This window comes from Fusarium flagelliforme, assembly GCF_020744385.1.
Source record: "Fusarium flagelliforme strain FIESC 12 MPI-CAGE-AA-0113 chromosome Unknown B0J16scaffold_2, whole genome shotgun sequence".
Taxonomy (NCBI): domain Eukaryota; kingdom Fungi; phylum Ascomycota; class Sordariomycetes; order Hypocreales; family Nectriaceae; genus Fusarium; species Fusarium flagelliforme.
The window spans coordinates 5574589-5598384 of NW_025763504.1; the positions used below are offsets into that span (position 1 = coordinate 5574589).

At 49.3% G+C, this 23796-nt stretch overlaps 9 protein-coding genes across 9 annotated transcripts; 5 read left to right on the forward strand and 4 right to left on the reverse strand.

The window, feature by feature from the left end:
- Nucleotides 1–1403: 1403 nt before the first annotated feature.
- On the forward strand, nt 1404–2804 carry B0J16DRAFT_381422 (S-adenosyl-L-methionine-dependent methyltransferase; the record flags this gene model as incomplete). The annotated part of the gene is made up of 6 exons (XM_046131159.1): nt 1404–1553; nt 1630–1646; nt 1707–1786; nt 1838–2105; nt 2161–2623; nt 2676–2804. 6 exons carry the CDS (start codon nt 1404–1406, stop codon nt 2802–2804), a joined length of 1107 nt encoding a protein of 368 aa, XP_045987457.1.
- Nucleotides 2805–2918: 114 nt separating this feature from the next.
- B0J16DRAFT_369648 (RmlC-like cupin domain-containing protein) lies at nt 2919–4259 on the reverse strand. The gene is made up of 2 exons (XM_046130292.1): nt 3939–4259; nt 2919–3879 (listed from the first exon to the last, which is right to left on the reverse strand). The coding sequence occupies exon 2, from the start codon at nt 3835–3837 to the stop codon at nt 3166–3168; it is 672 nt and encodes a 223-aa protein (XP_045987458.1). The 5' UTR covers nt 3838–3879; nt 3939–4259; the 3' UTR covers nt 2919–3165.
- Nucleotides 4260–4710: 451 nt separating this feature from the next.
- On the forward strand, nt 4711–6348 carry B0J16DRAFT_301215 (peptidase family M48-domain-containing protein). The gene is made up of 3 exons (XM_046124582.1): nt 4711–5463; nt 5521–5963; nt 6015–6348. The coding sequence occupies exons 1-3, from the start codon at nt 4944–4946 to the stop codon at nt 6156–6158; spliced, it is 1107 nt and encodes a 368-aa protein (XP_045987459.1). The 5' UTR covers nt 4711–4943; the 3' UTR covers nt 6159–6348.
- Nucleotides 6349–6486: 138 nt separating this feature from the next.
- Nucleotides 6487–7010, forward strand: B0J16DRAFT_81739 (cytochrome b5-like heme/steroid binding domain-containing protein). Its single transcript, XM_046134517.1, has 2 exons — nt 6487–6734; nt 6794–7010. Exons 1-2 carry the CDS (start codon nt 6638–6640, stop codon nt 6949–6951), a joined length of 255 nt encoding a protein of 84 aa, XP_045987460.1. The 5' UTR covers nt 6487–6637; the 3' UTR covers nt 6952–7010.
- Nucleotides 7011–7277: 267 nt separating this feature from the next.
- Nucleotides 7278–9151, forward strand: B0J16DRAFT_412133 (pyridoxal phosphate-dependent transferase). The gene is made up of 3 exons (XM_046133272.1): nt 7278–8271; nt 8321–8442; nt 8494–9151. The coding sequence occupies exons 1-3, from the start codon at nt 7431–7433 to the stop codon at nt 9028–9030; spliced, it is 1500 nt and encodes a 499-aa protein (XP_045987461.1). The 5' UTR covers nt 7278–7430; the 3' UTR covers nt 9031–9151.
- Nucleotides 9152–9960: 809 nt separating this feature from the next.
- Nucleotides 9961–10345, reverse strand: B0J16DRAFT_381427 (uncharacterized protein; the record flags this gene model as incomplete). The annotated part of the gene is made up of 2 exons (XM_046131160.1): nt 9961–10051; nt 10092–10345. 2 exons carry the CDS (start codon nt 10343–10345, stop codon nt 9961–9963), a joined length of 345 nt encoding a protein of 114 aa, XP_045987462.1.
- A 267-nt stretch (nt 10346–10612) lies between these two features.
- On the reverse strand, nt 10613–13587 carry B0J16DRAFT_81754 (armadillo-type protein). Its single transcript, XM_046134518.1, has 7 exons — nt 13332–13587; nt 13134–13271; nt 12971–13081; nt 12774–12920; nt 12348–12721; nt 12003–12297; nt 10613–11957 (listed from the first exon to the last, which is right to left on the reverse strand). Exons 1-7 carry the CDS (start codon nt 13452–13454, stop codon nt 10848–10850), a joined length of 2298 nt encoding a protein of 765 aa, XP_045987463.1. The 5' UTR covers nt 13455–13587; the 3' UTR covers nt 10613–10847.
- A 1697-nt stretch (nt 13588–15284) lies between these two features.
- Nucleotides 15285–16340, forward strand: B0J16DRAFT_381429 (uncharacterized protein; the record flags this gene model as incomplete). Its single annotated transcript, XM_046131161.1, has 1 exon — nt 15285–16340. The coding sequence occupies one exon, from the start codon at nt 15285–15287 to the stop codon at nt 16338–16340; it is 1056 nt and encodes a 351-aa protein (XP_045987464.1).
- A 498-nt stretch (nt 16341–16838) lies between these two features.
- Nucleotides 16839–23174, reverse strand: B0J16DRAFT_354316 (aconitate hydratase; the record flags this gene model as incomplete). The annotated part of the gene is made up of 4 exons (XM_046129362.1): nt 16839–18366; nt 18420–19282; nt 19894–20775; nt 20823–23174. 4 exons carry the CDS (start codon nt 23172–23174, stop codon nt 16839–16841), a joined length of 5625 nt encoding a protein of 1874 aa, XP_045987465.1.
- Nucleotides 23175–23796: the final 622 nt, after the last annotated feature.

The window sequence follows — 23796 nt, forward strand, 5'->3', positions numbered from 1 at the left end:
AAGGGGAACTGACTCTCGCATCGGGATATGATATGTCCAGAGAACTAGAGAATCGTGTATGCGTGTTTGCCTCTGGCTACCTCTAGTGGGAAGCCACAGGATCGTATACCTTCCTCCTTGGTACCTCATTCTCGACCTTTACCACAACTGTCCCTCGCCCTCACAGCCCATGCTATGCTGCATTGCTACTACTATGTGCAGCTGCTTGGCAAGTGCTTTGACGCATCGAGGCACAGACTCCCGAAATTCCTTTTTATGGTGGGGGTGTGAAACCCTTATTGCTAATTAGGTACTGTCGTGTTACTCTAGGGTCCCAGTATCACAGCCATTCCCGACTGAATGGGTCGCCTCTTGTTCCGGCGCTCTAGACCGGGGTAGTCGACACACCCCAATACCGTCCCGTACCAATCCAATGCCACTTCAGCAACAAGCGCTTGTTCCCACTTGCAGTTCTCTTTTGGTAGGGCTTTGTGGCTTTGCCAAGCTATCCGAGAGCTAGATACCCGTCCCAAGCTGCTGGGTCCCTTTGCTCCTGCTCTGTTCTATCCCCGTTCCTTTGCTTCGGGCTACTGTACTGCTACTGCTACTGCATTGCACCTAGCTGCTGGTCTTGTCCTCTTGATCTCCTCTCCTTGGTCGTTCACCCTGACCGCATCCACTCGTCGAGCCTCGGTCGCACCAGGTGTTCGGGTCCTTTTTTTCCTTCCCTTCTAGCTGAACCCTGTGGTTCTCTGTTCGCTCTGCTCTTCTGGGTTTGGCTCCCTTTATGGTGGTGTTTCCAAATGGGAGCGGGGATTCTATTCAAGCTTCTCGCCCTTCTCCATTTTCATATCTAGCTTATATTTTCCCGTCACTTCCATTCTAGCTTCTGTTTTACTCGCGACCTCGCTGTTACTAAACTGTCCTCCATGCCGCCCTAGGCGATACTCAAAAAGACGTTTAAACGCGCCCAGTTGTCTTTACAAGTCTAACCCACGTATTCCCCTCATTGATTTGCACACAAAGCAGCACCATCAACACCAACATTGCTTGTTCATTGTATTCTTCCAGCTCTTCTCACTGCCAACACCCACAACTATCTCAATTCCAATCTGTTACACTCGAGCTTGTGGTTGTTCAACGAATCCTCCTGATCTCAAACTCCCAGTTGTAGATCATAACGACCTTTGAGTTCCTTTCGAATAGTATAAGCGCTTTCACACCCAGAAGCCAGTGTGTGGGTCGTTCGCCACCATCGTCGTCTCAGCATTCTCTCTTGGTTCTTAGTTCGACAGGTACCATTACTCGCTCCAGCGTAGGATTGTGTTACTCCTTTCACATAATCCCGGCACAGAGCCGCTTACTGTGGTTTTGTTTGATGCTTCATCTCTTTGTCGCTTCAGAATTCTGACCGTTGCTGTCTCATGGCTCCTGCTGTAATGAGTAGACAGCCTGCTCAGTCCCATAATAACCAGAGCATGCCGATCTCATCACCTTCCAGCATCAACCAATTTCAGTTCACCTTCAATTGTTCAGCTTCCAATTCTGGAGGAAACAGTTTCATCGAGCCAGACGTATGTCCTATTTTCACTTCGCAACTCCAACATGTTTACACGTTTTCTATGTGGAACTTGCTAACGCTTTGTGTAGCCTGATGCACAGGACATGTAAGCCATACACTCCGATTCAATAATTCTTATTTCAACAAAACTAATAGGAAGGTTTAGAGACTCAGAGTCTTTGACAGACAGCGTACAGAATTTCCCCGAAGAATTTGGCCGCACCTATCATGCCTATCGGGCTGGATGTAAGCTCAAGCAGTCTGTATCTCAGCCATGATTTACTGACACCTCCGCAGCATACGCATTTCCCAACGATGAACAAGAGCGCGAGCGCTTAGAACTACAAAATGAAGCGCTGGTCAAGCTGTTCGGCGGACGTCTTTTCTTTGCGCCGCTGTCAGAAAGCGCCCCGCCCGTGAATATACTGGATATAGCGACTGGAACCGGCGACTGGGCCATCAAAATGGGAGACCTGTTTCCGCGTTCAGAAATTATCGCCACCGATCTTTCCCCAATACAGCCACGAAACGTACCACCAAATGTCAACTTCTTCGTCGAAGACTCGTATGTGCTTTCCTTTTCGAGCTACCCCACGTTACTAAATCTTGTGTTTCCTTAGCTCCGAGCCCTGGGACTACTCACAACCCTTCGATTATATCCATACACGAGTGACCTCTGGTTGCTGGTCTAACTTTAAGGAACAGATTGCAGACCAAGCCTTCGAAACTCTGAGGCCAGGAGGCTGGTTTGAGTCTCAGGAATACGATGCCAATATTATGTGCGATGATGGAAGTCTCCCCCAAGACGGCCATCTCGCAACATGGTTCCGTGAAATCAACGAAGCTTCAGAGTTGATGGGACGACCAACAAACGTTGCTGCGAGTGTTCGTGACGCATATGTCGAGGCGGGATTCGTCGATGTTCAGGTGCGAATCTTCAAAATGCCTATGAACGGCTGGCCTAAGGACGAGCGTCTTAAAGAACTGGGTCGTATGTGGGAAAGAAACTTCCTCATGGGTCTCAGCGGCTTTTCTTTCACTTTATTCAACCGTGTTTATGAAAGGACACCGGCGCAAATCGAAGTAAGTCCTGGACAGCAGTTTTCATTGTACACTTAACTCACAAACTACACAGGTGTCGTTGGTTGATGTTAGGAGAGAATTGATTGACACACGGATCCATGCCTATATACCCATACACGTAATTATTGGACGAAAGCCATTCCCTGGGGAAGGATATGTTCCGAGGGCATCTTTCGGTTAGAGAAGGGGAAAGGAATTCGGAATGAGATGCAGACGATGTTTTGATCGGGATTAAGGGGTTGAGTTGGCGATTGCATATAAAGATACCCTGATATAATGTTGAAATGACGAGCATGCCTAGATTAATGTATTGCGTTCAAATTTATATACCAGAGGGAGGTTTAAAGCTAGTCGACCTGCTGCGAAAGCTTTTGCTGTCTATCTCACCATGAACCCGCATCTGTACTTGCAGCTCACGTGAAAAGCAGCAAACGATCTTCCATCTATATAGGATCTGAATGCTACGATATCCCCCGGGTTTTAGCTGTCAATATCCAACGTTGAAGACTTTGTGTTATATGTGTAAACTAGTCTACCACCTCTTACTCAGAATCCCTCACGAGCCAATCTAGCTCGCAGACCTCATCTTCCTTGAGCAAGTCACTAATGCCTTGGAGTGTCAAGAACTCGTGATCCTCATACTCAAAACCTGGGACCACAGTTTCTGAGATGAGAAGACCGTCGGTATCTTGCTCATCCGCCTCATGGCTCGAGTTTTGTTCGGCGGGAAGCAGATAGCTTGCCTTCCAAACGTCACCCTCGACAATCCATTGCAGGCGCTCACCTTTCTCAACTGCATTACCAACGATGAAAGACTCGATTCGACCGTCAGGATGGATGAGAACATAGCGTCCCCTTCCACGATGCAGAGTGTGAATAACACGACTCCGATTGCGGTGGAAGTTTCCCTTCGACTGACGTGTGGTCAGGAGATAGAAGATTGTGGTTGAGAGCCGGCGTGTATTGGCACTATATCCATCACGAGTACCACCAGAGAGTTCAACGGTCTCATCTGAAAGAGCATTGGATGAATAAGTTGAAGGAATAATCGTGGGATTTGCATCCGTCTGGCGAAAGTAGCCACCTTCGATATGAAGTTCTAGTGAGAGTGCTTCGATAAGAGACCTGGACCGGGGGTTCTCAGGCTCGGAGGAGGGTGTGAATGAGGGTTTTATAATACTCAAATCGAGCTTGCTGTCGACAAAGTCCCCCATATTGACTTTGTTCGTCAGGCTACCGGATGAGATCTTTTCAGGCTATAGCGGAAGGAAAGAGGTGTGAGTTGAAACTCTTGGTAGATGAGATGCTTATATACCCTGAACGAGCGTGATTAGGAGTGCTTGATAAGCTTAGACTTAGCAGGGGCTTAGTCTACGTAGTCGTGTGCGTATAGCAAGTGATAAGATGCGAGTGATTAAGTGAAGTGTTGGATAAGAATCTTCATGAAGCGGACCCTGTTCGTGGTCCAGGGCTCAAAGAAGCTAGTATCGCAAGGATAGTGTAAGTCAGCGTCTGACCCCCAAGTCCAAGACGATCGAATAGCCAGAGATCAAAGACAGATATTTAGCTGGAAAGGTGAGCTCTTAAATCCGAGTTTGATAATACGCCGGCCAGATGATGTCAGAATTGCTCTAAGACGAGCTACCAGTGGTGAAGGTGACCCATAGCTTGGTGGTCAGGCTAGGTCCGTGGGTTCCGAGTCATACAGAAGAGTGTGGGCCTTTCTTTTGAGGCTGTGTTTATATGATAGGATATTGCTTTGTGGTGCGCAAGCATTTTGATTATTGTTACTTGTTGAATTGTGATGGGAAAGCCATGTGAATGAGTTTGGTGATACTATCTCGGAATCAACCGTAAGGGAATCGCAACACCCTCAGTGATGTACCATTCTTACATAATGAGATGTTATGATGCTAGGCAGTAAAGGGCCTCTTAGATGAGGCCACGATGAGGAAGTTGCCGCAATATTGTTCCTATTGTGGACTTGGCAATGAGACGAACTTTTAACTTGTGGAGGTTGAATGTCATGAAAGGAATCAATAGGTACGTACAGTGCTGAAGCTCGCTAAGCCTCAGCGGGCAAAGCCGTCTGAATGTGGTCCCTGACAGTTCCCGGTAGTGGGGATAGGCCATGACGCAAACGATGGAGCTTCAACTTTGTTCCCAAAACACCAACCAGAAGCATCACGAGACATAATCGAGCGTCCAATCGCCAGCTCTCTGGCCTGTTTGCTCTTCGGCGGGCATTTTTATTCCCACCATAGTATAGTCTTCCTTTCTTTAGGTATCCGCGACAATCGACCGATCACCCGCTTAGACAATGTCTGCCCCTCGATTGCTCCAACGTCCGACGCTGCACATGAACCGCTCTACCATTCTCCTCCTCTCACGCACCGCCATACCTCGTCAAAGACTTTTTTCACAATGCCACTATAGACTTCAACAGAACTCCCCGAGGGATCTAGAAGAGCGCCTACAAGCCGCAAGACCGCTCGTTCCGCACCAAGCAGCGCGCAAGTTCACACAGGCGGGGAGTAGTCGCAACTCGCGTCTTACCGTTATAGCGACCGTCCTCGCAGCCATTGGCTTCTACTTTTACAATTCGCAGACTGTGCCTGTTACGGGGCGACGGCGGTTCAATTTTCTTTCTGATGAGATGGTTGCGCGGGCGCATTCGAAAGCGGCTGCGCAACAGATTGAGATGGTTAGAGCGTCGGGAAAGCATTTCTTGTCGGATTGGGATCCGAGGACCATTTTGGTCAAGAGGGTTATGAAGAGGCTCATTCCTGTGAGCGGTATGACGAATCTCAACTGGGAGATTTTCGTAATATCGGATAGTCGTGTGTTGCCCCGTTTACGATGACTACAGGTGAAATGCTGACAATTCTGGAAAATAGGTACGGCCAATGCTTTCGTTCTTCCGGGAGGCAAGGTGTTTGTGCATAGTGGTATCATCAATGTCTGCCGCAGTGAAGATGCCCTCGCTGCAGTGCTTGGTCACGAAATAGCACACAACACAGCTTCACATGCCTCAGAACGCCTTTCGGCTGCCTGGGTTGGAAACTTGACAGCAGGAAGTTTATTCTTTCTCGCCGGAGCACTACCAGGCCTTGCGCTTTTTGGTCTCTGGAACTTCATAGGAGGTTACTATTTGCAGGATCTACTCTTCTACCTCCCCATGGGCCGAAAGCAGGAGAGCGAGGCAGACTATATCGGATTGATGATGATGGCTGAAGCATGCTATGATCCTAGGGCAGCCCTGGGTTTCTGGCAACGTATGGATGCTCTTCAACATGCTAGCGGACAAGAAGCGCCAGAGATGCTAAGCACTCACCCATCGGTAAGATTCTCTTACAACGATAGTAAGATATGCTGGACTAACGTGAGATAGAACGAAAATCGGATTCTGAAGATCAGTGAGTGGCTGCCCAAGGCTATGGAGAAGCGAGCAGAGAGCGATTGCCGAGGAACAGCAGCTTTTGCAGACCGATTCCGTGATGCAATGCGACGACGATCTACTTCGGTTGTTGTTTGAGCATTGTGTTTGCAGGCAAGTTTGAATGTTGAAGATTTAGATGGAATATGAGACGGCGTTATTGAAAGACTTGGGTTTTGGGTTCATCAGGCATCCTTTGAGTCTATACATGTTGGATATCATTTTCTGGTTCACCCTGTTCGAAGCGACACGAATAGATATTTAAAGAACTATCTCTCTTATGACACCGAGGTCTTGTCAAATGACATGACAATTACCTTGATTTGATAGGCCTAAGCTCCCCCGCTTAGCGGCTCTTTTAGCGGGTTTCCCCAGGCTCTCCCCCAGGCTTGGGCCTTCTGCAATGGGTAAAGACGCTGCTCGTGACCGCGAACCGAGGCAAAGTTCCCCCCACCTGCCGACGCCCCGGGGAGAACTCCTTGTTTTCTTTCCCAGATTTCGTCAACTTTGATCTTTAATTCATCTTCAACTCACATTCACTATACGCCTCTCATAAACCTATCTAATACTCCATCACCATGAGCGAGTCTTACACCACTGCCGATGTTCAGAAGCACAAGGATGAGGCCAACGGCTTCTGGCTTATTGTCGAGAATGACGTTTACGACGTGACAAGTACGACGACCTCTCACTATCAGTCAAAATCTGTATAGCATACTGACATGAGTATATAGACTTCATCGATGAGCACCCTGGTGGCGCCAAGATCCTGAAGCGCTGGTCTGGAAAGAATGCTACAAAGGCCTTCTGGAAGTACCACAACGAGGGTGTCTTGAAAAAGTACGGAAAGGACCTCAAGATTGGTTCCGTTGCCGAGAGTGCCAAGCTATAAATGCGTTCTTTTTCTAGAGCTATGGGGCTTGAGCCAGTTGCGATGCTTTATTCACGGCTGTATTTATTCTGATTTATTGTACGGCATGGCGTATACCATATGTTGGATTACCTAGGGTTATCTTGGGTGTGTTTGAACTATAGATGTCGGAGGTGCATCTTTGAGATAGTGACAGATGACTCTACGCAGAGTCTCAACAAAGAAATATTCGAATTCCAAACTCAAGAATGCTTGAAAACGCGGTGCTTTACAAGGGCCTTCTTATCGCAACGTGGACACCTTCCAAAATAGTCCGCCTCGGAGATAATCACGACGGTGACAAATCAGCACTATTAATCCTTCGCTCCTACTAACTTAGAACGCCGCGATTGCGGCTTAAGCGGCAACTTCAAGTGGGTAGGATTGAATGTGAGCCAGTTCTATTCAACCGCTATATAAAAACATAGTCCCAGCAGTATCACAACTATCGTCAAGCAAAAATGAGTGACTTATTCAACCTTCAAGTTCAACAGACCCATCTATCTCGCCGCAACGGCCCCGAGCCTGGCTCCGCTCCGGCTCCCACTTTGCCGGAGCTTTCGGCCATTCAAGCCGCTGAAGCTAAACTCCCTCGTCCGGATTCAGAGGACTATCTTCAAGGCGTTCCACAAGAAGAGGTTGTGCGACATATCGCTCAGGATATCGTTCCTGCTTGCAACGGCCAAGGCAGCTCTGCTCGATACTATGGCTTTGTCACAGGCGGTACTCTACCTATCGCCGAGTGGGCAGACAATGTAGTTACCCGCTTGGACCAGAATGTCCAGGTTCATCTGCCGACACAGACGATCGCTACGACACTGGAGGACTCGGCGTTGGAGATGCTGGTTTCATTGCTGAAACTAGGTGATTGGAAGGGTCGTACCTTTACGACTGGAGCTACGAGCAGTAATGTCCTAGGACTTGCATGCGGTAGAGAATCCATCTTGGAAAAGCGAGGGCAAAGTGTCGGCGAGGTTGGTTTGCTGGCAGCATGTCTTGCAGCTGGTGTCAAGGAACTCCAGATCCTCACGAGTGCTGGCCATAGTTCCTTGTCCAAGGCCGCTAGTGTTGTTGGCTTCGGTCGAGGATCTGTCAAGGAGCTGAGACTCAGCGATAGTGAGCCATGGAGACTAGATCTTGAAGCTTTGGAGAGGGAGCTCCAGAAGAGTGATACAGCGAGTGTGATTGTTTTGAGCGCTGGTGAAGTCAACACTGGTCGTTATGGTTTGACGGGCATAGCAGAGATGCGCAAAGTGAGGGAATTGGCAGACAAGTATGGAGCATGGATCCACGTTGACGGAGGTGAGACACTCCAGTTGCTTCAAAGTGTGGTTTGTACTGACATCTTTAGCTTTTGGTATCTTTGCTCGTGTCCTTCCTGAAGAAGACGATTACAAGACTCTCCACAAGCGTATGGAAGGTATTGAGTTGGCCGATAGTATCACTGTGGATGGCCACAAGCTTCTCAATGTGGTAAGTAGTTCAAACCTCCAACTATTTACCCATGATCTGACTTATATGTAGCCCTATGACTGTGGCATGTTCTTCACACGATCACCTGCCATCCTCCAGTCCGTCTTCACAAATCCCAACGCCGCATACCTATCAGGAGGTGCCTCCGCCATTCCTTCACCTCTTAACATCGGACTCGAAAACTCACGTCGATTCCGCGCCCTCCCAGCCTATTCTGTTCTTCTCAGCGAAGGTCGGCCAGGACTTGCAAAGCTTTATGTTAACATGACGACTTTGTCCCGTCAAGTTGCCGCTTTCCTGCGAGACTCGGAGCACTATGACCTTCTCCCTGATGATGGTGCTGATCTTGATGAAGTTTTCATGATTGTTCTGTTCCGCGCTAGGGATCCCAAGCTGAATGAGGTTTTGGTGCAGAAGATTAATGAGACGAGGCAGATGTATGTGAGTGGAACGAGCTGGAAGGGCGAGAAGGCTGTGCGTGTGGCTATATCGAACTGGATGGTTGATGTGGATAGAGACTTTAAAGTCATCACTTCTATTTTGACTTATGTGGCTGAGGGCAAGGACTTCAACATTGAGGAATGTTGAGATAGAGATTTGGGTTGAAAACGAAACACCAAGGACACATATGACAGGCGTCGGTGCAACGCATTGTCACTATATAATAACATTCGACGCTTATAGTAATGCCAGGAAGTTTCTCTTGATGCCTTAAATCGGATTTTATAGTTGAACTATCGTAATCTGACGACAGCAGGTCTATATTGGTTTGAGGACTGTTCATACTAAAAAGCATAGCAGCCCTCCTAGGGGAGTTTGCAGACCTCTATTACACTGCCGCCTGCATATCAACACGACCGCTAATCCGATGACCTTCCGCCGATACCGTTTCGCTTCCTCATAATGGAGGTACCGACCAGGCTCTCATATCCATAGAGAGCACTGAGTCGCAAATATTCTCAACTCATGATCCTCTTCAAAAATACAAATGTGACGGTGGGTTCGACAAATGAGAAAAACAGGTTTTGGGAGGTTCCAGATGAATTATTAAAATAGTATTTCGCTCAAAGGCTTTCCATCGAGTGTAGTGAGATAATCTTGGTATCTATGGTCCGAAAACGAGATGTGAAGACCGCAGCAAAAAATGGGAAAAGTATCGTTCCCTGAATTCGAACGCGCGGGTTGCAAAAACAAAGAGTGGCCAAGGGAGAAAGAATTTCTAGGATCGCATTCAAGGTTCTTAGGTTCTTAGGTTCTTAGGTAGGTACCACTCGACCACTCTTCGTCGGGGGTAGAACAGCAACCTTGATATATATGCCTTGCCGAGGGGGGCGTTGTTGCTGCGGGGTTCGAGAATGTGGCAGAGACGCCATTCGAAGTCGAAAATGACAAAAAGATAAGGAGTGGCTGAGCAGGGAGAGAGAGTTTGTAGGAGCGGAGAGAAGAATTCTTAGGATTTAGGTATCGGATCCCACTCGGCCACTCCTTATCTGAGAGGAAACAAGGTAAAAATGGTATTTAAGCCCCAGCTGCGAGGGCCGTCATCGATGCGTCGTCGTAATAGTGAAGAAAAACTCGAGCGCTCCCAGTAAAAATCGATCGTCGTTCGCTGCCTCGTGAAAACCCTTCCATAACCACTTTAACCAAACTTCTTGGAGCCACCCTTGTGCTCAGTCTTCTTGTCCTTCTTCTTGTTTCCCTTCCCCAACAACTCGAGATGTCCTGCACGCTCGCCGAGGAGCGCTTCGGTGCGCGCTGTCATGCCGCTTGTGAACTTCTTGTGGACCTTGTCGACGCTCTTTTTTGTTCCCTTGGACTTGTTCACTTTTGATGCCTGTTTCTTGGAGTGTGTGACTTTGGCGGGGGTCGGGCGCCCGAGCTTCTTGACTGCGCCTTGGGCCATTTTGAGTGAAAGTTTTTGGATATGGGTATATCGTGGTTTGGTGAGCAAAGGTTGGAGAGGTGAAGTTTAGGACGGAAGGGTACGTGGGGGAAAATAAAAATCAAGGTGAACATAAGCGGGGCTCCCGCTCACCGAGAATCCTCACCGCGGTAGGACCCTGAGCTTCTGAGTAGCATCTCCCTTGCAATGTGATTGGCTGTCTAGGCTTCTAAGCTGTATCCCAAACTCAATGCTCAATTTCTTCAAGTAGCAGAAGAGGACAAGAAAGGGAATAAAACAAAAATAGTAGCGAAGAAATCCGAAACGTTCCAGTCATTCTATAGATTATGTGTTTGTTTATCTAACCAACAATGTATTGTGTTTGGATCTCTATTAACATGGTAGTAATGTGCTTCCGGTGGTATCCTAATGTCTCCCCGAAACCTATCAGGAACAATTATGAAAAGCAATATTTGATGTATCATATCAAGCGCACAAAGCTTCCTGACCTCCGAGTCGCGCTTTACCAGCCATCGCCCCAGCCATCATCGTCATCGGTCTCCTTCGGCTTCATATCAAGCTTCTTCGCTGCGACTGGCTTAGCTGCGGGTTTAGCTATCGGCTTCTTTGCCGCCGAGGACTTGGATAAGCCCTTTGGCAGCGGCTTGGCGGTTCCTGATTTCTTTTGTGACTGCGCAGCTAACCATCCAGCGAAATCAGGCTCGCCTTCGTCAAATGGCGTGGCAGATGCAGTTGCTGCAGGCTGCTTTGAAGACTGCTCAGGGGTATCGAAACTGTCAAAGTCGTCGTTCATATCACCCCAAGAATCTCCGACATCATCATCATTCGCCGGTAAGAAAGAATCGGCTACCACGCTTGCTGTATGCGATGAGTTGCGTGATAGAGGTGCTGGGGGTGACTTGACAGCTTGTCGGTGAAGTGATGAGGCAGTACCAGTCGTTTGCTTCTTGGGCTCGGAGTTAGCCGGTGCGGCTGGTCCTGGTGAAGCAGTGCGAGATTCTGACTCTGCGTGAATGTCACCTGCAGCAGCAGACATCTTGTTTGTAAAAGATGATATCGCCCAACCTGCCCAACCACCTGCAGTGTTTTCGTTAGGCTGAGGTGTGCTCATTCTTGGAGCAGCACTATCAGCAGCCTGAGGAGGAGGCAGAACAGTATCAGGCATAGAAGAAGCTGCCTTCTTAATCTTCTGAAGATATACCTCCATAGTACGAGTGGCAGAATCGCGAATGATCTTCTCCTTGTCGATCAAGGCAGGGGAGATTACAGGCAAGATTCTGCAAGCCGCGTCTTCGTCTGTAAAGTACTCCGCAGTGGCTCCCAAAGCCATTAGGGAAGCATTCCTTGCATGAACAAAGGGATCTCTCAGGGATCTTGTAAAGGCGGCTATAAGGACCTTCGATCGCGATGAGGTACCGAGGTGCTTGGCAATTTTTCCTAGACAGATGGTCGTGTTTGTACGAATACCAGGCTGCTCATCATTTGCAGTCCTCGCAAGCTGCTTGAGTAGGTCGCCATTGATTGTGCGATCAGAGAGTTTTGTGATTATGACAAGGACGGATTTTAGAGTCTGCTCTCTCACAACAGGTGTAACATCGGTAAAGCCAGTAGTCTATGTTGTCAGTGGTATACGTCGAGTCAGTTATGAGGAACTTACCAGTTGTGGGAAGATCTTATCGTTGACAATCTTTTGTGATAGTTGATCAATCATTAATGGGAGGTTATCTAGCAAACAAACTCGGATGGCTCGATCCGGGTTTCCAAATAAGCGGATAATGAAGGGAGTGATCTTGGCGTCGAAATCTTCCTTGGGGAGCTTCGCTGCAATCTTCAACACTACAGAGACCGCTCTTGGGCCTCCACCACCAAACTCCGCCGACTTCATCAACTCGGGCATCACCTTCAACTTGAAGAATTCTTCTGGGAAGTCATCGCTCACATCGTCCAGGCCCCTGTGGAATTTGTTAGCAACTGGTCCAATATACGTATCTCCAGAACATACGCAAGAAACTCATCGCGTTCGTCGGGGGTCTTAATGTCCAAGTTATCAATACCCTCTGTCAGTTTGATGAGAGCGCTATCGAAGAAAGACCCGCTCCTGTTTCCTTGGTCGAGGAAAGCTCCCACACTGATTCGGGCCTTGGGGTTGGCGTTGCACAGGCGCTTATAGCTGGATTGCATTGAGGGAGGGACGTTCTTGGTTTGGCCAGCCTGATCGGCTCCGATGTAGTCGCCGTTAAAGACCTCGTAAATCAAAGTTCCAAGGTTGAAAGAGTCGACTGCCGTATGTGGATTTTTCTTGATAACATCCCATCCACCCTTGGCCAGCTCAGGAGGAGCATATCTTGAGGCGTCGGGCACTAAGCTCCCGTATGTCTTTTACGCTGATCAGCTCGAGTGTCGCATTTTGTACCAGGCAATTGCTTACGTATATGACAGACTCGTCGTCCTTGAGGCTGCTAAGAACGTCGAAACCGCCCAGTTTCCACTCGCCACTCTCTGATGAATAGACCGATCCGACTTTGATGCTGCCATGGATGGAGGAAGCATCTTCGTTGATGAATTTTATGGTGCGCTACGTCTTGTCAGCATCCATTTAGTAACTCGTCATCTGGACATCCGTACAGCAACACTATGAAGACCCCATTTTATCGTCTCGGGACTAAGACTCTTTCTTCGAACGTGCCAACGCAGGGGCACCACTCGTTCGGTCGCAATGTAAATGTATGTTTCCGTCTAGCAGTAACAGTCAGCGCTGCGCGCGGGGTTGTTGTGTTTGCGATTATACCTCGACGGCATCTAGGACTTTGACCACGCCCGGGTGTCGTAGCGTTCGGAGCTTCTTCAGAGCATTTTTGGCTAGGGGGAGCTGGGATCGGTTGGTGGTAATGTCGAAGGAGAAGATGCTGCAGTTTGATCCGTCTTCCTATTCGCTACATGTTAGCTAGATCGCGTTGTGTATATTGCGATGCGCTCTCGAGCTTACTCTCTTGGTACCGTTGTACAATGTCCAGATAGACTCATCGATGTCGACCTTGTCACCAAAATTGTAGGGAAACGGAGGACCTTGTGCGATGGCAGATGCCACGGCAGATTTGAGAAAGTTCATCCCAGAAGCGCAAGTATTGGAAGTATTTAGAAGAGTATCCGATCAAGCCTGTTGCAAATTGACTTATACAAACAATCACAGAAATAAACAAATGCGACGTTCGATTATCTTGGATTTATTAAGTCGCAACGTGGTTACTGCCCGGCGTTGTACGTCAGGGAGTCAAGCTCCCCGCCCTAGCGCGGCAGCGCCTAACGAGCCTCCACTGGGTAGGGGTTTGCAGTCTGAATCCATGGAGGGGCCCTCTTAACAAGCCCGGTTGCCAGGTAGGTAGGTACTTAATACTCCCTATCATTAGAACAGGAACAAGGATACTCGGATTTTCTATTCAAATTTGTATAACTGCAAATTTTATATAAATGTCCTGTCCCATATAGATGCATTAAGCTTCAGCATTTTCAAAGAGATACACAAGACAAACCAAATCGCTGGTAATGATCCAATCTCAGGCCATTGCAGCGACGATCTGCCGCTCCCGCGGGTAGTGTTAGAGGGCGCCGGGGCGGAACAACTCAGTTTCCAGGCGAGCCACTCTCTGTAAACGTGCGATTTACAGGGGGAAAGAATCTAGATGGCGTCTGCCACTGCATCGCTAAGCGCTTGGACCAACCGGATGCCCATTACTTTCCAACACGCAACAGCCCGCCCGTAATGTATCCGTAAACGCGGTAGGTACGGTGATTCACGGTTATTTGCCTTCTGGCAGGCAACCCGTTCTCTTTCTCTTGATTGCTCTTTCTTTTTCTTTTTTCTTTCTTTCCAACGTCACGATGCTCCTCGCTCTTTCACAACAGATAAAGGAAGGGCGCACACAGCTTTGCGCGAACCCTTGACGAGGCTTCATCTTGGGCGCGTATTTATAACACTGCACAAGTGTGTCTTCAAGCCTTTCTGCTTTCTATTTCCTCTGCTATTTTAATTCACCACGAAGACTTTTACCCAAGTTCAACTTGTATCATACGTATGCATTATTGTGCTTGCTACACTTTCGCATACCTTACCTACTAGGTGTCCAAACGTACAATATAGCAAATAACGCGTGTGCAACAGGTCCCCCTGATCGCTAGTACTGGCTCTGGCTGGTCACAGACCCAGGTATGTCCTAACCATTCCCTATTATCCCCCATCCGTTGTCGAATGATGCCTATGGTAAAAGGTCTGACTGAACGGAACCCTTCTGGTTGCGTCGCCTCTCTGGTCTCGTTCATGACACCGTTGTCTCAATCGACCTTGTCATTTCATATCGTGCCCCAACCTCAAAAAGCTCTCCTACATTCCCCTTGTTTGTAGAGTCCTGGGGCCGGTAACATTAGAGTTTCTTCCGTCGCAACATGGAGTCCTTTTCCTCGTCTTCGCCACGGATCTTGACCAAAGGCCGCGACTGACAAAAGGTTTATCCTGCGATACCACGGGTTAGAAGAGAGGTGTAGCAGCCGCTGGGTGCCCAGCGTGACGGCCATTCAAAACTGAAAAGATCTGACTCGACTTTTGCTTCAAAATATATGTTTCTTCACATTGTGGTACACAAATCTAACTCATGGAACTCACAGGAAACCATACATCTATGAATCTCATGAATCAACCGGGTCAAAATCCCCTGCGCATGGTGGAACAGTCATGCTGCTTGGTCCATCGAACTGATACTCGATGGCAATGTCTAGTAATATAGGCGGCAGCTGCGCAGCTCCCGATTGTGCTAACACTGTCTTACTTCCACTCACAATTTACTGTACAATACATCAAAAAATTGAGCAGGCAGCTTCAGCCAACTACAGAGACCATGGGGCAAGTTCTCCCGGGAAATCCCTGCAACCAGACCGAGACTTGATCATGAAAACGGGATCTGCTTTGCAAACAGATGGGTCTAGAGATTTGTATCGAGTTGCCATCACGATACAGTCACCCGTCGTGCAAGCAGAGAAGGGAAAGGGTCTTCCAGTTGTGGCGCAAGAGCCGCTTAAAGGGCCACGCAAGTCCAAACGACCGAGGGCACCCGTTGCAGACATAGGGCCAGTTGCGACGCAAGAGCCGCTTAAAGGGCCACGCAAATACAGACAACCAAAGGCACCCGTTGCAGTCATGGGGCCAGACACATCCTCTATAGACGAAGCGAAAATAAATGCTAAGAGAGATAGGTCGGCCTCTCTATCGATCTCTCATGGAAAACCTCATGCAACAGCGCAGGGGTTGCCGGACGGTCTGTCAAATCTGCCAAAACCGCCATCTGCCACGGAGTTGGGGAGTTCTCAAGTGTTCGGCTCACAAAAGAGGATTTCCACAAACGTGTGCACGAAGACAAGGAGGCCTCGTCCCGACTTGATCACTTTTAATCCGTCCGCCCATAATCCGATCTATTTTGACTCGATGATATACCGACAATCCCGCCTACGTCCACCTCCCGGGATTAAACTATATTCTCGCATCGTCCAGAAAGGACTACCCCTATACAAAGGCAAACAGATCTTTCTGCCTGTGAACCCTGCAATTCACAGATTGCATAATCGGTCACAGCATTGGTACAAAAGAAAATGTGAGGAGATCAGAAGACGCCCCCGCCGAAAGGCCTGGTTTGGTAAGTTCATGGCGAGAAAACGATGGTTACTCGCCGAGGCAAGAAAGGTGGAGGGTAATTCCCAACACACCGAGTGCGCTGAAAACGTACCTCCTTTTAAGCCACCAGAACCCAGAGCCGCCAAGAAAGTCTTGGATTTTGGAGATGTTCCTGAGGAAGAACTACCGGACTATGTACGCAGTAACCCTGCATGGCTTAAGGCCTGCGCCTGGTTCCGAGAGTGCGAGGAAATGGCGGCTGTGCGTAAGCGCCATGTCGACAAGTCGACCAAAGAAGCGGAGCGCTTTTTTCAAGAGCTCTGTGGGGGGAATTAACGGCACTGATGTTTGATGGCATCGAGCAATATAGGAGTCTCGAAAGAACTCCCTAGGCCCCGGCGGATTACCAAGCATACAAATAAACAGAAGGATTATGACAAGACATAATGAATCAGATAAAGAAATGACTACAAAGTACAAAGAATATCAATAGAATCACAAATTGGCTCCGTCGACATAAGCATGTGATCCTCTTAATTCAATTTCAAGATATTGGCAAGAATTCGCTGCATCTTGCTAGATATGATACGCATATCGTTCATCTGGATCTGTATGGAATCATAGAAAGACTTAAATGACTACTGGTATTGTTTGTTGTTATATACAATCTATCGCTTGGACATTTTTTCACCCATCCAATAAACGCCCCTATATCTCTTTGCCCTAGCCTACGCAAAGACCATTAAATACTTTTCACATGTCATGTCAGAACCTCAACTGGTTCCTTCAATGAAAGCGTGTCTACAAATCGAGGACCGGTGATCGATGCTCGACTTAAATACCCTTGGACAGCAAGTTAAGAGCACTGCCAGCAAGGATGAATCCAGCCTGATCCTTGGTAACAGCATGCTTGGTAGGAATGAGGATCTCCTCGCCAGAGCTCTTGGTGACGCGCAGCTGCACATCTCCCTTGCCGCCATTCTGGAGCATTTCGTAAAGACCGACAGTGGCGACTTCGTCACCAGCAGCAATCTTGTCGTAATCAGCCTCGTTCTCGAAAGTCAGAGGGACGACACCCTGCTTCTTGAGGTTGGTCTCGTGGATACGAGCGAATGACTTGGTCAAGACAACGCGGGCACCGAGATAGCGGGGCTGCAGGGCAGCGTGCTCACGGGCAGAACCCTCGCCGTAGTTGTGCTCAGCAACGACCAGCCACTCCTGGCCACGGTCCTTCCAGAGTTGACCAAGCTCGGGGATAGTGTGCTTGGAACCGTCAAGATCGTAGGCGGCGTTAACTTCACCAGTCTCCTTGTTGATGGCGGTGTTGAGGGTGTTGGTGCTGATGTTGGGCAGGTGACCCTTGTACTTGAGCCAGGGACCAGCGGCAGAGATAGTGTCGGTGGTGCACTTGCCGGTAACCTTAACGAGAACGCGGAGACCTGAGAGGTCAGATGAGGGGAAGGGAGGGAAGGGTTCGAGGAAAGCCAGACGCTCAGATGTAGGAGAGATGGCGATCTTGGCGTTAGGGTCAGGGGCCTGGGACAGGACACCCAGCTCAGCGTTGCCAGACTCGAAAGGAGTCTGGGGACCCTCGAGACCGTGGGGTGGCGAGAACTTGAAGTCCTTGCCATCGGGGGTCTTGAGGCTGTCAGTCACAGGGTTGAAGGTGGTAGAACCAGCGAAGGCCATGGCAGTAACGATTTCAGGGGAGGCGAGGAAGTTCATGGTATCGGGGTTACCATCGTTACGACCGCGGAAGTTTCGGTTGTACGAGGTCAAGATAGCGTTGCTGGTACCCTTCTCAATGCCATCCTGTCGCTTCCACTGGCCGATACAGGGTCCACAGGCGTTAGAGAGAACAATACCACCAGCCTCTTGGAAGGTCTCGAGGGTGCCGTCACGCTCGAGAGTAGCACGAATCTGCTCACTTCCGGGGGTGATGTAGAAATCAGCAGCGGGCTTAAGGCCAGCCTTCTTGGCGTCCTTGAGCAAGCTCTCGACTCGGGTCATATCCTCGTAGGAACTGTTGGTACAGCTACCGATAAGGCCGGCAGAGAGGACTTGAGGCCATTCCTGCTCCTTAACAACCTCCTTGAACTTGGAGAGAGGGGTGGCCAGATCGGGAGTGAAAGGTCCGTTAATGTGAGGCTCGAGAGTGGAGAGGTCGATGGTGATGAGGTCGTCATATTCGGCGCCCTCATCAGCCTTGAACTGCCATCGGGCATCGGGGTCAGAGCTGTTGTTGGCGAAGCTCTCGAGAGCCTCGATGTTCTTGTTTGCCTGCGATCGTCGAGTAGAGTCAAGGTATCTTGCTGAAGCCTGGGTGTAGGGGAAGATAGAGGTAGTGGCGCCGACTTCAGCACTAAGAAACGAGTTAGCAAGATCCTTATATATCTTGTTTGAGATTGAACTTACCCCATGTTGCAGATAGTGGCCATGCCAGTTGCGCTTAGGCTGTCAACACCCTCACCGAAGTACTCAATGATGGAGCCCGTACCGCCACGGACAGTAAGGTGACCAGCGAGACGGAGAATGACATCCTTAGGAGAGGCCCAGTTGCTCAGCTTGCCAACAAGGTGCACACCGAGAACCTTAGGAGCCTTAAGTTCCCAAGGAGCACCGACAAGAGCCTCAACAGCATCAGCACCTCCAACACCGATAGTAATAGTAGAAAGACCACCAGCGTTAGGGCTGTGAGAGTCGGTACCAAGCATCATCAATCCGGGAAGGGCATAGTTCTCGAGGACAGTCTGGTGAATAATGCCAGCTCCGGGGGGCCAGAAGTCCATTCCGTACTTGCGCGCCGCAGACTCAAGGAAGTCAAAAACCTCCTTGTTAGTCTGAATACCAGCGGACAAATCATCTTCAGCACCCTTAGATCCAACAATCAAGTGGTCACAGTGAATGCTTGCGGGAATAGCAGGCTTGGCGAGGTTACAGGACATGAACTGAAGAATGGCCATCTGAGCGGAAGCGTCCTGCATGTTGACACGGTCAGGGTTGAGGCGCAGGTTGGCCTTGCCACGGATGTCTCGTCCATTCTCGGTGTTGCTGAGCAGGGACTCTTCGGGGTTGTCGAGATGGCTGTAGAGAATCTTCTCGGCGAGAGTCAGACGCTGCTTGCCGAGCACACGACGGACATCAGTGTACTTGGTGTAGAGCTTCTCGTAGGTGGGAGGGAGGGACTTGGCGGTAGAAAAGTTCCTTCGTGAGTTCTTGTTGGAAGAAAGAACGGCAGTCGATCGGATAGCGTTAGGACCAGAGCGTCGCAGCAATTGCTATACAAGTTGAGTCAGTCACAATGGTTTCGTTGTTGTATTACAATGGAGGGGCCAATTGGAGTAGAAGTTGTGTTGGAGGTAATCACTTACCGTCATGGCACCGCCTGAGCGGCTGGCGACCTCCATTGAAACCATGTTGGGCGATACACAGCGACTATGAAGGATAACTTTTCGGGTTCTCCTTCCAATGTTGAAATAGGATCTGGTTCCCTTGTCCGTTTGGTGTAACTTATTGGTGGGGGCGAGATCGGGGTGGAAATTTTTAGTCAATTGTAAATTCCCGGAAGCGGATTGGAGATTGAGACTTTAGATCCGGGGGATATGGGGCCTCAATTGTCCGAACACCGGCGGGGAAGGGTGTAAGTCACCCGCTATCATCCGCTTCTGCTTCAACGGTCTTTGATCAGATAAAATATAATGGCTTGTACGCCTGATTAAAAACCGTGAATTATCTATCATACACATATATTCTTTATATTGGAGCATTAAGTGCAGTTTGCTCGTTCTTTCCATTACCAAGAGGTGCCGTCCATTCGCCTTAACCAGACTTGTCGGTCAAAACAACCGATCATCATTCTTGTTCAAATACATGCCTCCTAGTACGAGACAGCTCCGTCTGCGTCTTCTAGCCAAAGCGCTGCCAAATCCTTCGCGAGTCCCAATCGTAGCTTTCGGAGGACATCTTCGCCCTTGCTTGTTGCGATCCAGCCCTTCCTCCAGTCCCATCCTCTGTTAACCTTCGCTCCAGCAGAGATCGACTTGTGCAGGTGATTCACCAACATAGTGCTTCCGGTCATCATGAAACTTCCGCCTAGACCAGCTGTTGACTTGGCCATTAGGTCTTGCGGTGTAGACCCCTTCAGACCTTGCGCAGATGCTAGCACAAGGTTGAAAAAGTCATCGCACGCTGAATAAACTCGATCACCAACTGTCTGAAGATCTTCAATGGCCTTGAGTAGAATATCGATTTGTGAAAGTGTGACAATGGCCGGCGACTGGTTGATGAAGACAGTGGCCTCGCCCAGAAGAGCCAGGAGAAAATCCTCGCTCACTACTGCATCTCTGCTTTCGTCGTAGAGTCCACCACGGATATTGTCATCGGAGCTGGAGATGACAGCCACCAATGCGGACGCAGCCTGCTTCTTCATCTTCAAAGCTTTAGTTGGTGAGATGTTATCGAAGTCTTCGGCATCTCGGAGCTCGTAAAACTTGCGTAGTGTAGCATAGCCACTAAGCATTCGGCCGAGCAGCTGGGCTGCTTCCAGATCTTGCTTGGCACGCTTCTCCAAAGTCTCGGTTCGCTTTCGTAATAAGTCCTTCAATTCCTGATCAAGATCCTTTTCTGAAGGATAAACTGTAGACTGGACAAGCGAGTAAGACATGAGTAGGTTCAGTACCTCACGAACCTTGTCCGATCGGTGAGACAATGCATAGTACCAAAGCGCCTCGCCGTAGCGATGAGACTCCTTGGAAAGAATCTCTGCAAATGTCTGTCTCAAGTTAGCTAGGATCGGGGATCTGATTGGATTTTCCTTACCTCTGCTGTTTCCTCGGCGTAGTTGATCATGCCGAGATCGTTCAGTATCGCCCAGATCTTATCAACAGTCGGGCCCGAGTTCTCGTTGAGGGTCTCGAGAAGGTCCCGAAGAAGCTCACCGACGGTTTCTTCTGACTTCTCCGGCGAGTCCATTCGGCCCAAGACCTGAATAGCCATTTCCCATCCATCGCGCTCTGGTGACAATTGCTCTATTCCTGCCAGTTCCCTAGCGTACAGGACAAGGGTTGTGTCTTTAATGCCTTCCAGCTCGTCGGGTCCTGGTTGAGTCACGCCTAGAAGCGCAAGATCGTCCATATCGAGACTATCAGTAGGGAATAAGCTGGGGACGTCAGGGGCGGGTAGCCATTCACCAAGAGAGGCAACTTCCGCCACTGTGCATGCCAGAGGCAATGACCATATTCTCAAGAAACCCAGCACGGCATTAACGTTGCCTTCGAATGCAGAGGCCACTGCAACCTCGACGGGGTTCATGACATTAGGGTTGAGGTCTGATGCGATCACCATATGGAACGCAGTTGCCAGTCGGTCAAAGTAGTCCTCGGAACCAGCAAAGCGCGACGACGCTCGCAATTGCGACTGCGAAAGTCTGAGCGCTTTATGGCGTTGGTTTCCATCGTCCCACCATCCGAAGAGACCTATCGTCGCCTCACACCAATCCTGGGCGACTTCCATAATATCTTCATGGTTTCCCAGCATGATACCATACACGGTCTGCAGGTTTTCATAGATATCCCAGGGAATCTGGCTTGATGCCTTTCGAGCCATTGACGATAGTGATTGTGGTTGAGGGTTGAATTCATCGTCCATCAAATCTTGCACATCCTGCTCTTTTCCTTCTGCAAACAGAGTCATTCGGTTCAGTGAGCCGCGGGCTTGGATTCGGAAAAGAGTCCAGTTGCTATTCCAGATATCCCATTCCGATCTCACGGCCGGACATTGGTCCAGGATATCGGCAGTAGCAGCAGCAAACCGCCTGACGTTCTCGAGCGATTTGCCAATGTATGCATACTCACCTCGAGGGCCCCGTCGAACATGCTCCCAACCAGCGTTTCTCAACAGCTGAGAGGCACTTCCGACATCTCCACGAAGCAGAGAGCATCGCACAGTCTGCCAAAATAGACTATGGCATGCAGGGCTAGGGTTGTGGCGGCTGATATCGCGAACTTGATCGGGATAGAGATTATGGCTGTTCTGCATCCAATCGAACATGATCTCGGGTAAAGGCGGTGTCTTCTCCTCTTCAGTATTGGTGTCGAACCGAGTATGGTGCATACGGAGTATCAGTTGAGCAATGTAAGCAGCCTTCTCGAATGGCTCGGTGTTGAGTCCGGGGCCAACTGAAGCGAAATCCTCTCCTTCTGGTTGAGGAAGCCCGTCCACGCATTTGTTCCATAGCTGAGTAAGGCGGAATGTGATGTTGGATAGAGAGTTGTCCATCTTTTCAACATCTTCTTCAGGCCCAACTCCTTCTTCGTATAGTCGACATACGAGTTCTTCGGTATCGAGAATCATGTCTGCAGGCTCAACAATTCGGGCGGGTTCAAATTGATTATATAGGTTCTTGGCGATCGATGCGAATTGGAAGCCCTCCTGGCGGCCCGACATTCCGAGATGAGCTGAAGTTTGTCTAAAGATGCTTTCTGCTTCTCTGCGTACTCGAGTTGTCGCGGCTGGAGTATTAAGCACCATAAGGTCGGACTCGTCTCCAATCATGGGCTGGCCGTAAGGTCGGTCGTCATGTCTCATGTTGAGAAACATATCGGGCTCCTCAGAGCTTTCGCGCTCGAAAACTCGCTCGTCCTCCTCATATTCTTCCTCCTCTCCATCATCATCAATATCTTGGTCAATGTATTTCTCGATCTCGGCATCGACTTCACGCGGGCGGTCATCTGGAGCCGCAGACATGCGGAAAAGGTTACCTCGAGGTGGCGGAAGCTCCATCTCCTCTTCAACATCTTGCTCTTCGTCCTCTTCTTCCTCATCGGCAGCGCTAAATTGACGACTCAATCCTGAAGGTTGCCGTCCTCTTATCGACCGACCAAGTGGATGGTTGCTTGAGATGCTATCCCGCCCGAAAAGATTCCTCCCAGACCCAGTGTTGGATACCCCAAAGTTGACAGGCTTGGTATCGGTCGTGCCACCAAACAGAGAACTTCCCATATACGAAGCAGACGGTGCGCCGGCGGGTGTGTAAGAGGGAGCCGAGGAAGGCGGTGGTGGTCCACCAGGAGTTGTCGAAGGATGTTCGCCGACATCATCCCCATATCTGCCGGGGGTCGATGGCGCTGGGCTACCAGGCGGGCTGGAATCCACGACGAATCGAAAAGCCATAATGCGAAGAAGCTATGCTGCGAGAGCTCTTCAAGCTTCGGAATTAGGTCGACCGACTCGGCGCGTCGAGATAGCAAGTTTTTTCACTATTGATGGTATATTTTGCGCTATTTTCGCATACGATGGGTGTGTTTTGGCGATGCGATAGATGGTAAATTGGGTGCAATGTTGAGTTACAGCTTTTTCTGTTTGCTGAAGCTGAACGCGCTTTGGATATTTTTTGGAGCTATCGCGATGGGTAACACGCGCCGCGGTTTATCCGGCGGCGTGATCCCTGCCTATGACATTTGTTTCTCTTTGTTCTCAAAGCAATCCATGCTCATTCAAATAAGATTTTTGGTGAATGGATCATTGTTGTTTTCAATTGGTGATTTGAAAGTATCGCTGTTCATGCTGTGTTTGTCTCCAACTTCTACCTACTTTCATCCCAGAATTCGTATACGTGAATCCGATTCACTCGTTGAATGCCATGCAGCTAGTAATAAGAGGCTTTGATGGTCAGCGTCCGCATTGAATACTTGTTCAATTCCATTGACAAGGCCACCGCCGTGATGTTACTTGGCAATAGGTCGGTCGTAGCCAAATCGGAACACAATGTGAGAACATCCACGGATGGTGGAGT

Bases quoted from the DNA above. Each gene is read 5' to 3' on its own strand.
- B0J16DRAFT_81739 (XM_046134517.1), top strand. From the start codon at position 6,638: ATGAGCGAGTCTTACACCACTGCCGATGTTCAGAAGCACAAGGATGAG. The intron at 6,735-6,793 runs GTACGACGACCT...ATGAGTATATAG, and splicing joins TGACGTTTACGACGTGACAA to ACTTCATCGATGAGCACCCT.
- B0J16DRAFT_369648 (XM_046130292.1), bottom strand. From the start codon at position 3,837: ATGGGGGACTTTGTCGACAGCAAGCTCGATTTGAGTATTATAAAACCC.
- B0J16DRAFT_301215 (XM_046124582.1), top strand. From the start codon at position 4,944: ATGTCTGCCCCTCGATTGCTCCAACGTCCGACGCTGCACATGAACCGC. The intron at 5,464-5,520 runs GTGTGTTGCCCC...TCTGGAAAATAG, and splicing joins TTTCGTAATATCGGATAGTC to GTACGGCCAATGCTTTCGTT. The intron at 5,964-6,014 runs GTAAGATTCTCT...AACGTGAGATAG, and splicing joins TGCTAAGCACTCACCCATCG to AACGAAAATCGGATTCTGAA.
- B0J16DRAFT_81754 (XM_046134518.1), bottom strand. From the start codon at position 13,454: ATGAACTTTCTCAAATCTGCCGTGGCATCTGCCATCGCACAAGGTCCT. The intron at 12,921-12,970 runs GTACGGATGTCC...GACAAGACGTAG, and splicing joins GGGGTCTTCATAGTGTTGCT to CGCACCATAAAATTCATCAA. The intron at 11,958-12,002 runs GTAAGTTCCTCA...CTGACAACATAG, and splicing joins ATAAGATCTTCCCACAACTG to ACTACTGGCTTTACCGATGT.
- B0J16DRAFT_412133 (XM_046133272.1), top strand. From the start codon at position 7,431: ATGAGTGACTTATTCAACCTTCAAGTTCAACAGACCCATCTATCTCGC. The intron at 8,272-8,320 runs GTGAGACACTCC...TGACATCTTTAG, and splicing joins ATGGATCCACGTTGACGGAG to CTTTTGGTATCTTTGCTCGT. The intron at 8,443-8,493 runs GTAAGTAGTTCA...ACTTATATGTAG, and splicing joins GCCACAAGCTTCTCAATGTG to CCCTATGACTGTGGCATGTT.